At 29.5% G+C, this 13,587-nt stretch overlaps 1 protein-coding gene across 1 annotated transcript; it reads right to left on the minus strand.

Moving 5' to 3' along the window:
* Positions 1-5,890: 5,890 nt before the first annotated feature.
* On the minus strand, positions 5,891-8,530 carry LOC101251279 (uncharacterized). The gene is made up of 2 exons (XM_004237617.5): positions 6,686-8,530; positions 5,891-6,282 (listed from the first exon to the last, which is right to left on the minus strand). The coding sequence occupies exons 1-2, from the start codon at positions 8,488-8,490 to the stop codon at positions 6,042-6,044; spliced, it is 2,046 nt and encodes a 681-aa protein (XP_004237665.4). The 5' UTR covers positions 8,491-8,530; the 3' UTR covers positions 5,891-6,041.
* Between the last annotated feature and the right edge of the window lie 5,057 nt (positions 8,531-13,587).

Here is a 13,587-nt window from a genome sequence, read left to right on the forward strand (position 1 = left end):
TAAGTGTATTTTAGTGTCATTGATTGATTCCCTAACACTCTGATTTCGCACTTGCCTTTGTTTTTGTATAAATTGAGGAATTTTCTTTCATTTTAGTTAAAAACTCAATTTTTTCTGGACTTCTTCTACTACTACTAAACCTAGTATTCTAAGTGTATTTTAGTGAACTCGATTTTCTAATTTACGTATATTATTTCTAATTTGATTCTGATTCTATTTTTTCTACTAGTTTTAATTTTCTAATTGTGAAATTGTTCTTTAAACTTTGTTGTTTCTTACCAAGTTCTTCAAAGTTTTGTTCTAATCAACATTCATACAAGAGTTTGGTATCTTAGAAATACAAGATGAACAACAAAAAACATAACAAGAAAAATAACATTCATACAAGAGTTTGGGTTGAAAATTCTACCTATAAAAGTAACCGTTTGTAGATTCGTGCTAAAACTTCTTCAAAAGTTTAAATTCTTGTTTCTTTTCTTCTTCTTCTTGCTTCAGTCACCAATGTCAATGAAAGTTTAAACACGCAGCAGAAGCTTGATTATTGCTTTTGTTATATTGCATGAATGGTATCTTGAAAGGTTATCAAAGTATTTTTTTCTGGACTTCTTCTACTACTACTAAATCTAGTATTCTAAGTGTATTTTAGTGAACTCGATTTTCTAATTTACGTATATTATTTCTAATTTGTTTCTGATTCTATTTTTTCTACTAGTTTTAATTTTCTAATTGTGAAATTGTTCTTTAAACTTTGTTGTTTCTTACCAAGTTCTTTAAAGTTTTGTTCTAATCAATATTCATACAAGAGTTTGGTATCTTAGGAATACAAGATGAACAACAAAAAACATAACAAGAAAAATAACATTCATACAAGAGTTTGGGTTGAAAATTCTACCTATAAAAGTAACCGTTTGTAGATTCGTGCTAAAACTTCTTCAAAAGTTTAAATTCTTGTTTCTTTTCTTCTTCTTGCTTCAGTCACCAATGTCAATGAAAGTTTAAACACGCAGCAGAAGCTTGATTATTGCTTTTGTTATATTGCATGAATGGTATCTTGAAAGGTTATCAAAGTATTTGTGAATGCTAATTAAGTTAGAAGGAACATGCCTCTATTTATAGAATCCTAAACCTTTTCCTACCCAAAAAGGATTAGTCAATTCAAAACCTTTTTCTAAGAGGAAAACCTATTTATGGTAAGAAATCAGGGCAAAGAAAACCCAACAAATCTCCCCTTTGGCCTGAATTTCTGACAAAATAAATTTGTCCACCTTCTTCACTTAATCTTTAACAACTTGCTTCTCCTCTCCATAATCTCCTTTGCAAAATTTATGTCTCAACACAAAGAATCTCTCTGAAACAATTTCTCCAACAAAATCTTCATTACTGTCAAAAAGGTTACTGCTAGAACTACACCGCCAAGATGAACACATCTTTCTAACCTGGTTCAATCATCGATTATCGAACCACTGAACCTGACTCCGTCATTGAATTTGGCTCTGATACCACTTGTTAGGACCGAAAATAAGCAGGTGTAAACGCAGAAGCTACCAAAGCAAACCTCGAAAGACCACGAGTAAGAAGACAACGAGAAATATACCAAAAGACACAAAGATTTAACGTGGTTCGGTCAATCGACCTACGTCCACAAAGGAGATGAGCAATCCACTATAAACATGAGAGTACAAAATACAGAGGGAAATAACCTCAACCAATTCACTCGGAATACATGAGAGGTTCACAAATTCCCCCTCTAACCAAAACTCTCAAAGCCCTTAAAACTACATTGTGAATGCTAATTAAGTTAGAAGGAACATGCCTCTATTTATAGAATCCTAAACCTTTTCCTACCCAAAAAGGATTAGTCAATTCAAAACCTTTTTCTAAGAGGAAAATCTATTTATGGTAAGAAATCAGGGCAAAGAAAACCCAACAAAATTCATATTGATTCATGAAAAATTTGAGATAGTGAATATATATTATATTTTGTTTATATAGTTGTCTTCAAATTTTAATGGTGTAAAATCTGTCGAATTCTACAATTATGTAATGCAGAATTATGTTGTAACTGAAAGAAAAATAAAGTGTCTTTTATTATAAATTCTAAGGATTAATCTCAACATTGATATTTTGTGGGTGTAGTTTTTAAATCAATTATAACCGTCTTGACATTTGGCCATCATAATGTTCTTTCATTATTATCTTTTTAATGATAAATTAAGAGAGGTCATAAAAATAATAGTGGTTACTAAATAGGCTTGATTATACATTTATTATATGAGTCTTTTATCAATCTATTTAATTAACAAATTATGTATAAAATTGAAATTATAAATGCTAAATAAAGAGGAGAAAATAGATAAACGATGGTCATTGAGGCATGTCACGTCAGCTTGGCCAACATTCTATCTATCTATCTATATATATATATATATATATATATATATATATATATATAAATCTCTAGTCTCATGCACAGCAAAGAAAGATTGTTGAGGAAAATACAACTATGAAGATATACATTTTTGCCTCATTAATTAATTAATTAGTCTCATTTTAATTTTTTGTAAGTATTTCTACTTATATGTTACATGACAAGAGTGTAGACAAACCTCCCACACCTTAGATTTACAAATCATGTTCAATGATGATTCAGAAAACGAAGTAGGGGACTATGCAAGAGCATAATTTAGAAAATATACAGGATTGGGGAAGATAGAAGAGTGCAATGTATATGTCTATTTAATATATTACATCAAAAATATTATTTAGTGGTAACTAATTAACCACAATAACTTAATTGCTCCTAAGAATGTATTTTTAGTCGCAATTAACATTCTTTAGAAATTATCCTTTAGCGTTTAGCAACATTCAATCTAATGACAATTAACGTATGCAGATAAAAATCTTTACCTCTTTATTAATATGTAAAATTTATTACCGCTAAAAGTTAACTTTATGGCAGTGGAAACAACCCATCTCTCCAAATTTCATCGCCCACAACCCATCTCTCCAAATTTCATCGCCCAATTAGGCAATGCAACATTTCTTACAATGAAATGTCATTCCATTTAGTTGAATAATGAACTGCTTCATACACTGGAATGCCATGCCTTACCTTTAGGGTCGTTTGATACAAAAATTAATAACGTAGAAATTAATAATATAGGGATTAGTAGGATATGATTTATTTTTATCAAGTATGTGGTTGATTATTTCCTACCTCATCTTGTGTTTGGATTAAAACTATATAATTTTTTTTTAAAAAAATCAATTATATCCTTGAATTATTATATAATTGTGTATGGAACTAGCTAGAAAAAGAACAATTTTGTTGTCATATTTGTTATTTTTTCACTTGAGTAATTTGAAAAATAATTGTCATCTTGATAAAATGATCACTCACACAAATATCAATTTTCAATTTAAAAAAAGATAATCATATATTTATAAAATCGAAAAGATGATAATTTTCTAATATAATGATTAACTTTTAAAAAAAGTATTTTTAAAAATAAACAGAGGGTATAATTTTCTTGTTCACTGTTAGTAAATAGTATTAATCTCTGAAAGAAAAGGAAGAACATAGTAGATAAAAATAATATTTTCATGTCGTAACTAGATAATTGGTGACATTTGATAAAAGTCGTGAACAAGTATCACTTTTATTCGCCAACATTATGGAAATGTCAAAAAAATTCCTAACACCGAAAAATTTATCACATTTGAAGAAATTATAAGAGTAAAATAAATTTCCTGAAATGATTTTGCGATATTTATATGTAATAATGCGACATTTAGGATTAAAAGAGCTTTTTTTTTGTTATATATAATTCAACATGTTAAATTTATTTGACTTTTTTCGTGTGCTTACTTCTTACAGTTTGAACCTGATTTATTGAAATATTTACTCCAACATTGAATAAGGTCAAACATGAACCCCAACAAGATGTAGAATAATATCAGACATAGGATGAAAATTGAAATAGTATTAGCACTCTTTGTAGCTTGAAAATGATGAGAAGACTCAATTCTGGAAAATGTTTTTGTATTTTCCTATGGTTAATTAAATGATTGTAAAGTATTTTGTTTAAGATTTATAAAAGAATGGTAATCATTGTTATATGAAATATGTCTTGTGATTGGATAAATATATATGGTCATCTACTAATTTTTGAAAAGCTTATGTAGATATATACATACGTGTGCCTTCTATAATTATGGTAAGGAATTTGTAGAGGCTACTTCATTTATCTTTTGATTAGTTTTTGGGGTCTCTCCAATTCTGTCATTGACCATTCATATTCTTTACATTGATATGTTACTTCTAGGTTTACGGACTATATTCAATGATGATAATTTCAGGAAACGAAGTAGGGTATTAAGAAAAACTTCTACTTCTTGTTCACAATTGGTTCAATATAAACAAAATATAGAAAGTAACTATGATGATTAAGAATGCAATGTCATCTAACACTACACCAAAATCAATACTCCTAAATATCGACTTTGAACCCAATGATAATTAACTACTATTTGCTGACAATATAATTATACCGGCAATTCATTTTTAAAATTAATACTTATTTTTGTTAATTTAATTAATACTTTCTTACATTTTGGGTTTTCAGGTTCAATTTTTATTTTTCCTTTTTAACACACGTTTTACATATCTAAGATTTATTTTCTTGAAAAAATGTTCAAATATTTTTAATGATATGGATTTCGAGTATATTTTAAATAAATTGGAATACATAGTATAGTATATGTTTCAAAGTTTATTTTCAATTATTTTTTGTATTATATATTGAATGAACTAAGAAAAGAAAATACTTAATAAGTTATGCACAATTCTATTTAGCTGAGTAATGCACTGTTTCATACACGGGAATGCCATCCCCTACCTCTAAATAGTAAAATAATGAAGAAGAGGCTTAAAAGAAATGGAAGAAAGGAATTCTTTTTTTAAAAAAAAATTATGCCCAAAAGGAGGTATCAAGTTTGTTCAGCTTTATATAGTAAGATATATACTAGAATAAAAAAAATATTTTCATGTTGCAACTAAATATGGTGACCCTCGATAAAATCGTCCACAAGTATTATTACTTTTATTTGCCTAACATTAATGAAAATGTCAAATAAATCCCAACACTGAAAAACTTATGACATTTGAAGAAATAAGAGTAAAATAAAGTTCATGAAACGATTTTTGGGATATTTTTGTGAAACATTGCGACGTTTAGGGTTAAGATTTTTTTTGGTCGTTTTGACATAGTAAATGTTAAATTTATTTGAATTTTTTTTAGTGCTTTCTTCTTTATATTTTGAACCCCATAAAATGAAAATATTTACTTCACCTTTTGATAGCCACAGACACAGTTAAGATAGAAGACGATTAGACGTGAAAGAAATAGTATTACCACCCTTTGTAGCTCGGAAAGATGAAAGAAGACTCAATTTCAAAAAATGTTTTTCAATTTTTTTAATTTTGGTTCATCAAAATGATTGAAAAAATCTTATTACTTTTAGGAAAAAAAGTTCCTTAAAAATGAGGCTTTATGAAAGTAGAATAAATAAGTTGTATAAGTCAACATAATCCAAGTTAATTATATATATCCTCTCCCCACCCACGCAATCGCAACCCTCACCCCTTGACCATTCCACCCACACCACCCTTGACCATCACTCTTCATTCCTACCCATCTCCATAATGTTTTGTTCAATAACATATAAACGCTCTTGCAAATATAATAATATATAAATGCTCTTTCAATAATATATGTTAACTAATCAAACACTAGAGGGACTTTTGTTCTAGTTGGCCAGACCATCTATAAATTTGTATTTAACAAAATGTTGTGCCTCGTGTGTTATGTATATATAGCAAGAAAATATATATTGTCAAAAGGTTTTCGTTTTATTCGAAACAACACATAAAGACAGATTCAGAATCCAGAATACAACAACGACAAGCATAATAGTAAAGTTACAACAAAGTTACATCATAAAACACTGGCCCCTCAAGTTAGCACACTGACACATAAACATTAGTGTGAAGTGGATGGAACTGAAGAGCTGCTTTGTCCCAGAAACATGATCTTAGGGTTTTGCTTCTTGATATATTTTCTTGCCCAAACATGCTTCCCATTGATGTTGTACTTTGCTTTTCCACCATCTACAATAGCCTCAAGGAGAGCAGGAGATCTAGTCACAAGCCGCGCATACAACGCTTGCTCATCTTCAGCAACCTCTTGCATGTAAACAGCTTCAACATCATCTCCAAATTTCCTACAACACAATTCAAATATAGCCATAAGACCTTGTGGAGGTAGAGAGGTAGTTTCTACATCATGATAACGATCAAACATTTATAGTCAAACTATCAACTACTTCTCTAAAACAGTAAATACCTTAGCTTCCACACTTGCAATTGGTTTCATGATTTATAATATATCATCAAAGATCTATCAATCTATCGCGAATTAAGATAAGTAACCTTCTATAGAGAATGAAATTAATAATGTAAACACATAAGTTATTATGTTGTTCTACTTAATGAGGGGAGGGGCCGGGTTTAATTTAAGCATAACCTAAAATGTAATAATTCAAAAAAAGAGGGAGCGGATATGTTGCTTAATTTAATCCTTAAGTGTTAGATGATTATAAATAAATGAAAAGATAAATTAATTACCTAGTGAAGAATTCCTTGACTTCAGCTTCACTAATTGGATAGCCCTTGGAGAATGTCAAGAAGACAGTCCTATCTTCAGGAGCAGTTTCAGTCTCTTCTTCAAGAATGTTCAAGTTGTTCTTAAACATTTCAGAAATATCACCAATGTCATGATGATAATTATAAGGAGTAGGCAACATTTGTGGGATAAAAACTCCACTTCCACTTGAAGAACCATATCGCGGATAATTATGATAAGGTGGCATATATTGATGTACCATTTGATTTGGAACACCATATGGATAACGTAGAAGCATCTCACCACCCGCGCTTGGTACATGGCTAGGGTTCATTGGCACCATCCTACTAGCAGCTGCCCTTGCATATTCATCTATGTTTGATGCACTCACATGACTGTTAGGGTTCATTGGCACCATCCTAGAAGGAGAAGCCCTTGCTATTTCTTCTATGTTTGATGCATTCACATGACTGTTAGGGTTCATTGGCACCATCCTAGTAGCAGCAGCCCTTGCTATTTCTTCTATGTGACTTGGTACAAGGTTAGAGTTCCTAGTAGCAGCAACCCTTGCTAATTCCTCTATGTTTGATGCACTCACATGACTTGGTACAAGGTTAGGGTTCACCATTCTAGTTGGTACCCTTGCTAATTGATCATCTGTGTTTGATGCACCAGCAACCGGTCCCAGTATACTTGGTACCATCCTAGTTGCTGCCCTTGCATATTCTTCTATGTTTGATGCACCACCAACACTTGGTACATGACTAGAACTCATTGACACCATTCTATTAGCCACCTTTGTATATTCATCCGCGCTAGCACTTGGTACAAGAGAAGGGTTGAATGGCACCATTCTATTAGCCATCCTTGTATATTCATCCGCGCTAGCACTTGGTACAAGAGAAGGGTTGAATGGCACCATTCTATTAACCACCCTTGTATATTCATCCGCGCTAGCACTTGGTACAAGAGAAGGGTTGAATGGCACCATTCTAGTAGCCACCCTTGTATATTCATCCGCGCTAGCACTTGGTACAAGAGAAGGGTTGAATGGCACCATTCTAGTAGCCAATTCTTCTAGACTCGATCCATGGCTAGGGTTCATTAATCTGCTAGCTTCTATGTTGGATGGACCGCTATAGAAATGGCTAGGGTTGATAAGTGACATCATTCTACTACTATTAACGGTTCCTAGTTCTTCAATCATGTTGTCACTAGGTATCATAGATTCTATAAGATTACCACCACCACCAATTGGGGCATAAGGAATAGGGTTGTTGATAACATCATCATTTGGTGTTTGGAACAAAGTTGACCTAGAATAATAATTAGGCTGTTTAACAACATGTATATCATCAAAAGCCCTAAAACAAACAGTCTTAAGAGAATTAGTGATACCACTAAAAGCACTTGCCCGATTATCATAAAAGTATTTGAGATTAAAATTCCGCCTCAAAATATTAGGAATCAAAAAAATCTCATCAGGATAATCATTTCCAGTAAATTTTTCATCCTCCGTACATTTGACACACAGTAAAGCCTCATCCACAATTTTGCTAAGTAATTGAGATGAAAATTCAAAAAGGTTAGCCACAAAGTACCGATTCTTTGCAACTCCTTCAATCCAATGAAAAAAAGCCATAACTTTCATCGATTCAGCAGGTTCACACCCTAAAACATTAAGCAACTTACCATAAAGTTTTCGATCAATCATATGAAATCGTTTAAATTCATCATCAGAAATTGGTGGGGATTCATAATCGTATAAAGGAAGAAATGAAGGAGAATTCATTCGATTTTTCTCCATTCATGAAAATGAAAAGTTGTGTTGTGAGAGAACAACAAATGAAAGGGGACTAGTTTATTTATAGTCAACAGAATACTAACATTTCGAAGAGGCGCCATTTTATTTTTTTTAGGACAACAGGCAGCATTTAAATCAGATTATATATATTCCTGTTTTTTCAACATTTTTATAACCGTTATTTATGGCTCACTCTATTAGTCAACATTTTGTTTTCATTTTCTTTCTACTTTTAATGTTTTTTCGTTTTTACTTACTTTGTCAACTGTATTATAACTACACTTTTAACTTTTATTATCCCTTTTTTATTTGTTATTTTTCATAGACAATATTTTTTTCTTATAGTCTCAATTTATTTAGAAAGTTAATGTTTTTGAAAAAGGTAGAACTTCTTTAATGAGTAAAAGATTTTGGAATTGTATTAATTAATAGAGACAAAATGATAAAATAACTATATTAATTGTTATCTTCCTAACAGGTGTATCAAATAAAAAAATGGACAAGTAAATAGAAATAGAGGAAGAATTAAAAAAAAAATTAAAAAAATATTTTACCTTTAGCATTCATTACCTTTTTATTGACTAAATATTAATTATTATAAATGGATATCGTAGTAAAATACTCCCATTTATTATTATTTTGATTTTTTTGATGGTGTATAAAGTTTGAATTGGTCAAGTAAAAATGAATGAAGGGAGATTTTTAATTGAATTTAAATTTAAATTTTATTTTATTTTTTTAAAATAGAATTTTTTTTCATGTATCATAATTAATTTTCTTTTAATAGCACACTACCAAACAAACTAGTGAAAACAGAAAGAGATGTGAACATGTTATTATTTTCAAACCTATACATTTAATAGACAGTTGGGTTAAGATAATTAAGAAGTGAATTATTTTAGCTGTTTTAAAAATTGTGAATTATTTTTTTTTTAAAAATAAAATAAATAAATTTTTGGCTTTGTGAGCCAAAAATATATTCAAAACAAAATTAAGTCCTACAAAGTAATTGGACTGGCCCAAACTTAGACCAGGCCTAAAATGTAACTAACCTAAAAATTAAGGAAACTAAATCTAAATTAGTGGGAGTTTGATCATGAAAAAAAAAACTTCAATTGAAATTTTTGAAGTAGGAGTTGTAGTTGTCTTTGGTCATATTGTAAGTAATATTTAGAATTTGAATGTAATTTTTTCTATATGGATTTATATCTATAATTTTAAAATATTAGAAAAATAATTTAACTTGACTAATTTACTTATCTGAAACATACAATAAAATTTCCTCTAAAAAACTAATATCTCAAATAGGTAGACACACAATGTCATAAACTAGATCTCATATATATGAGTCACTGCATACTAGTACAAATATTGTTTCATTTTATTTGAAATTTTTGAAGTTTGCATTGTATTTGGTTTTTATTTTTGCAAATAATATTTGTTTGTTTGGGTATACTTTTCCTTGAAAAGCATGAAATATATTTTAAAGGTTGTTTATATATATATATATATATATATATATATATATATATATATATATATATATATATATAATTAAGGAGAAACATAAATTAGATCTTATATATGAGTCATTGCACACTATTACAAACATTGTTTCACTTTGTTTGAAATATTGAAGTTGGAATTGTGTTTGATTTTTATTTTTGCAAATAATATTTGATTGTTTGATTATACTTTCCCTTGAAAGTATGATATATGATTTAAATGGAGTTGTTCTTATATAAAGAAGAAATAGGATAAAATTTGAAAAAGGAATCTATATCTATATCTATATCTATATATAATAATAATAATAATAATAATAATAATAATTAATAATAATAATAATATAATAATAATAATAATAAAGAAGAAAAGTAGACAAGGTGATATAGCACCTCTATATGACTTATATTTATATTTATCTTTTTTTCTCCTTTTTTTAATTATTTTTTTATTTAAATTAATTATTTTATTATTAAGCAATATAGTTAATTTATTACAAATAAATATTTTATTAATGGAAGTACATTTACAACCCAAAATTCTTCACATGCCTAGAAATCTCTTTATCTTTTATTTCCTTTTTAAAAAAGTTATAATTCATTATTTTCATTAATTAATCAATTGTTTAGTAATTAAAATAGTATTACATCTTATTACATTTTATGAGTTATAAAAAGCCTCTATCCTTCTATATTCTCCACTTAAATAACATATCTTTTCAACTTTTTTTATTTTCTTATGACTTAAGTCATGCATATATGAATAATGAGTCATTTATAATTATGTTGTATGTTCATGTTCATTTTCATTTTTCTTCTTTAGCATATTTTATTATATAAGTCTTTTTTTTTTACCTCTTATTCAATTTTTCTTTCTTCATTTTTTCAAAGGGATTGAAGGACATCAAAAATTGAAATGAACAAGAAAGAATCTTTCGACTATGGTGCACAATAATTCAAGACATGCTCAAACATAAAGAGCATACAAGATCTATTATTTTGTGTAATTTTTTTTATTTTAGATAGCTTTAATTTTTTGCTTTTGTTTTTCATTTGTTTTATACTGATTTTATTTAATATAGAGTAAATCAGGTGATGTTCGATATAGAATAGGTAACTTGACATGTATTCACATGACTACTTGTTCAAGAAGTATATTTATCTTTTGACTTTAGATAGCTTTATTTTTTATGCTTGTTTTTCATTTATTTTGTATTAATGTTATTTAATATAGAGTAAATCAAGTACTGTTATTAGATATAATATATAAAAGAGGTGATGTAACATGTATTGACATGTCTCTTTGTTCAATATGATATATAAAAATCCAAAAATAGTTCGCAGCTAATCAACAAAATACTTCTCTATAAGGTTTGTAAATGGAACACATAAGTCCAATGTCATAATGGATTAATTGTTGGGAAACGATATCGAAAAAATATTCATTGTGATGGTTGCTAAAATTGTCTATGAAACAATGGAGATGACTTTCTCCTGTCTCAAAATATACATTGTCGTGTTTTACTTCTCAAAAATCGATAATATTAATTTTTAAAGCCAAACTAAATTAAATTAATCTAAAATTTAAATTATATACAAAAAAAAGTAGATAAAAATACTGTAAATTTGATATTTTTTACCATTCTAATATAATTTAAAAATGCATACTAAAATTCTACTCTTCATGACCAAAATATTACAAGTTATTGCCAATGAATATAATTAAGCAAAAACATTATGAAACTATTTATCTTTTTTAAAAGAGAGAAAAGTAGCTTCGGTGAAAAGAAATAGATCAGACCAAGATTATATATATATATATATATATAGGTTGTGTTGCCACAAGGAAAGAACTGTTGGATGTTTATATCGTACCATATTGGTCAAATCTTGTACCTTTAACCATGGGTTAAGGGTGTGTGTTAATTAAATAGATTGTGACCTTAAGATTTGTCAAACATAGCAATTAATCTTCATCCATGGGAGAGATCAACGAGAGAGAAAGCAAATTGGGGAAAACAACCAATCAATTAAATTGCATCAGAGCTTTACATGTATTTATATAAGAGGAAAATGAAAATATCTAGCTAACATATTTGTACAGCTGACATCTAATAGCTAACTAACGACCTAATGAAAATAACATAACTAGGCTAGGGTAACTAACTAGTTGAACTGATTAACTAATTATTTGAATTATCATCACAATTATCTAAACTTAATACCCCCAAAGTTGGAGGTGTGAAGAACACTAATAACTTGTTTAATGCTGCAGAGTGTTTCATCTCAGTCAGTGTCTTCCTCAAGATGTCCGCCAATTGATTATCTGAGTTTACATGATGTAATGAGACGAGTCATGTCTGTAGTAGATTTCTCACAAAATGACAATCAACTTCGATGTGCTTGATTCGCTCATTAAAAACTGAATTTCTAGCAATGTGTAAACTATCACAATATACTTCAGTGGGAGTTGGTGGTGGTACTGTAAGTTCTTCAAGTAGTACACTAAGCCACACTAATTCTCCAACAACTTTTCTCAAGGCCCTGTATTCTTCTTCTACTGAAGATAAGGATATAGTTTCTTATTTCTTTGACTTCCAGGTGAGTGGACTATTGCCTAGCAACAAGTTGGAGCTGCTTACTGATCTCCTGGAGTCAGTGCATGCAGCCCAATAGAATCACAATAGGCTTTAACATTGTATGATTGGTCATTGAACATGAAGATGCCTAAGGTGGGATTTGTTTTAAGGTATCTTAATAGGTGAAATACTGCTTGTAGATGGGGTTCCCTGGGTTCGTGCATATATTGGATAAGATGTTGCACACTATAAGATATGTTTATTTTAGTGTTGGTCAAGAAGTTCAACTTTCCAATGAGTTGTCTGTAGAAAAAGGGATCGGATCTGACAGAGGAGTACCCTCCTTTGCATGGAGCTTGATTGTAGGATCCAATGGAGATGTGCAGTTTCTAAGATTAGCAACACCATATGTTTTCAACATATCAAGGAAAAATTTCCTTTGTGAAATAATAAGCTCATCTTCCTTATAGAGCATTTCCATTCCAAGAATGTAATGCAACTTTCCTAAGTCCTTAATTTTGAACTTATCATGTCAAAAAGTTTTGAATTCTTCAATCCTAGAAACACTTATGTCAACATATACAACAAAAATATAGTAGAACTATCAGACTTTTTGTGGAAGAGTGAATTATCATTCAATGAGTGAGTATAACCTTTGGAATACAAAACCTCAACTAGCTTGGTATATCACAACCTACTAGCTTTCTTCAAACCATACAATGACTTATTTAGTTTACACACCATTCATGGCTTATGCACTACCAAGCCTGGTGGTACCTTTATATACACTTCCTCACGCAACTCATCATGGAGGAAACCATTATTTACATCAAGCTGAAATATACTCCACTCTTTCTTCACTGCTATGCCCAACAGAGTCCTTACAATTGTCAATTTAATTATAGAGGAAAATGTTTTTGTGTAGTCAATTCCAGCTTTCTGAATGCACTCTTTCACTAAAAGTCTTACTTTAAATCTTTTAATTGTTCCATCATCTTTATGTTTCACTGTCACGA

The sequence above is a fragment of the Solanum lycopersicum genome, chromosome 4, assembly GCF_036512215.1.
Source record: "Solanum lycopersicum chromosome 4, SLM_r2.1".
Classification (NCBI taxonomy): Eukaryota; Viridiplantae; Streptophyta; class Magnoliopsida; order Solanales; family Solanaceae; genus Solanum; species Solanum lycopersicum.

What these genes read in the sequence shown, in the direction of transcription:
- LOC101251279 (XM_004237617.5), bottom strand. Translation starts at nt 8,490, where the DNA reads ATGGAGAAAAATCGAATGAATTCTCCTTCATTTCTTCCTTTATACGAT. An exon ending in GTCAAGGAATTCTTCACTAG is followed by an intron (nt 6,283 to 6,685) that starts GTAATTAATTTA and finishes ATTGTGTTGTAG; the next exon opens with GAAATTTGGAGATGATGTTG.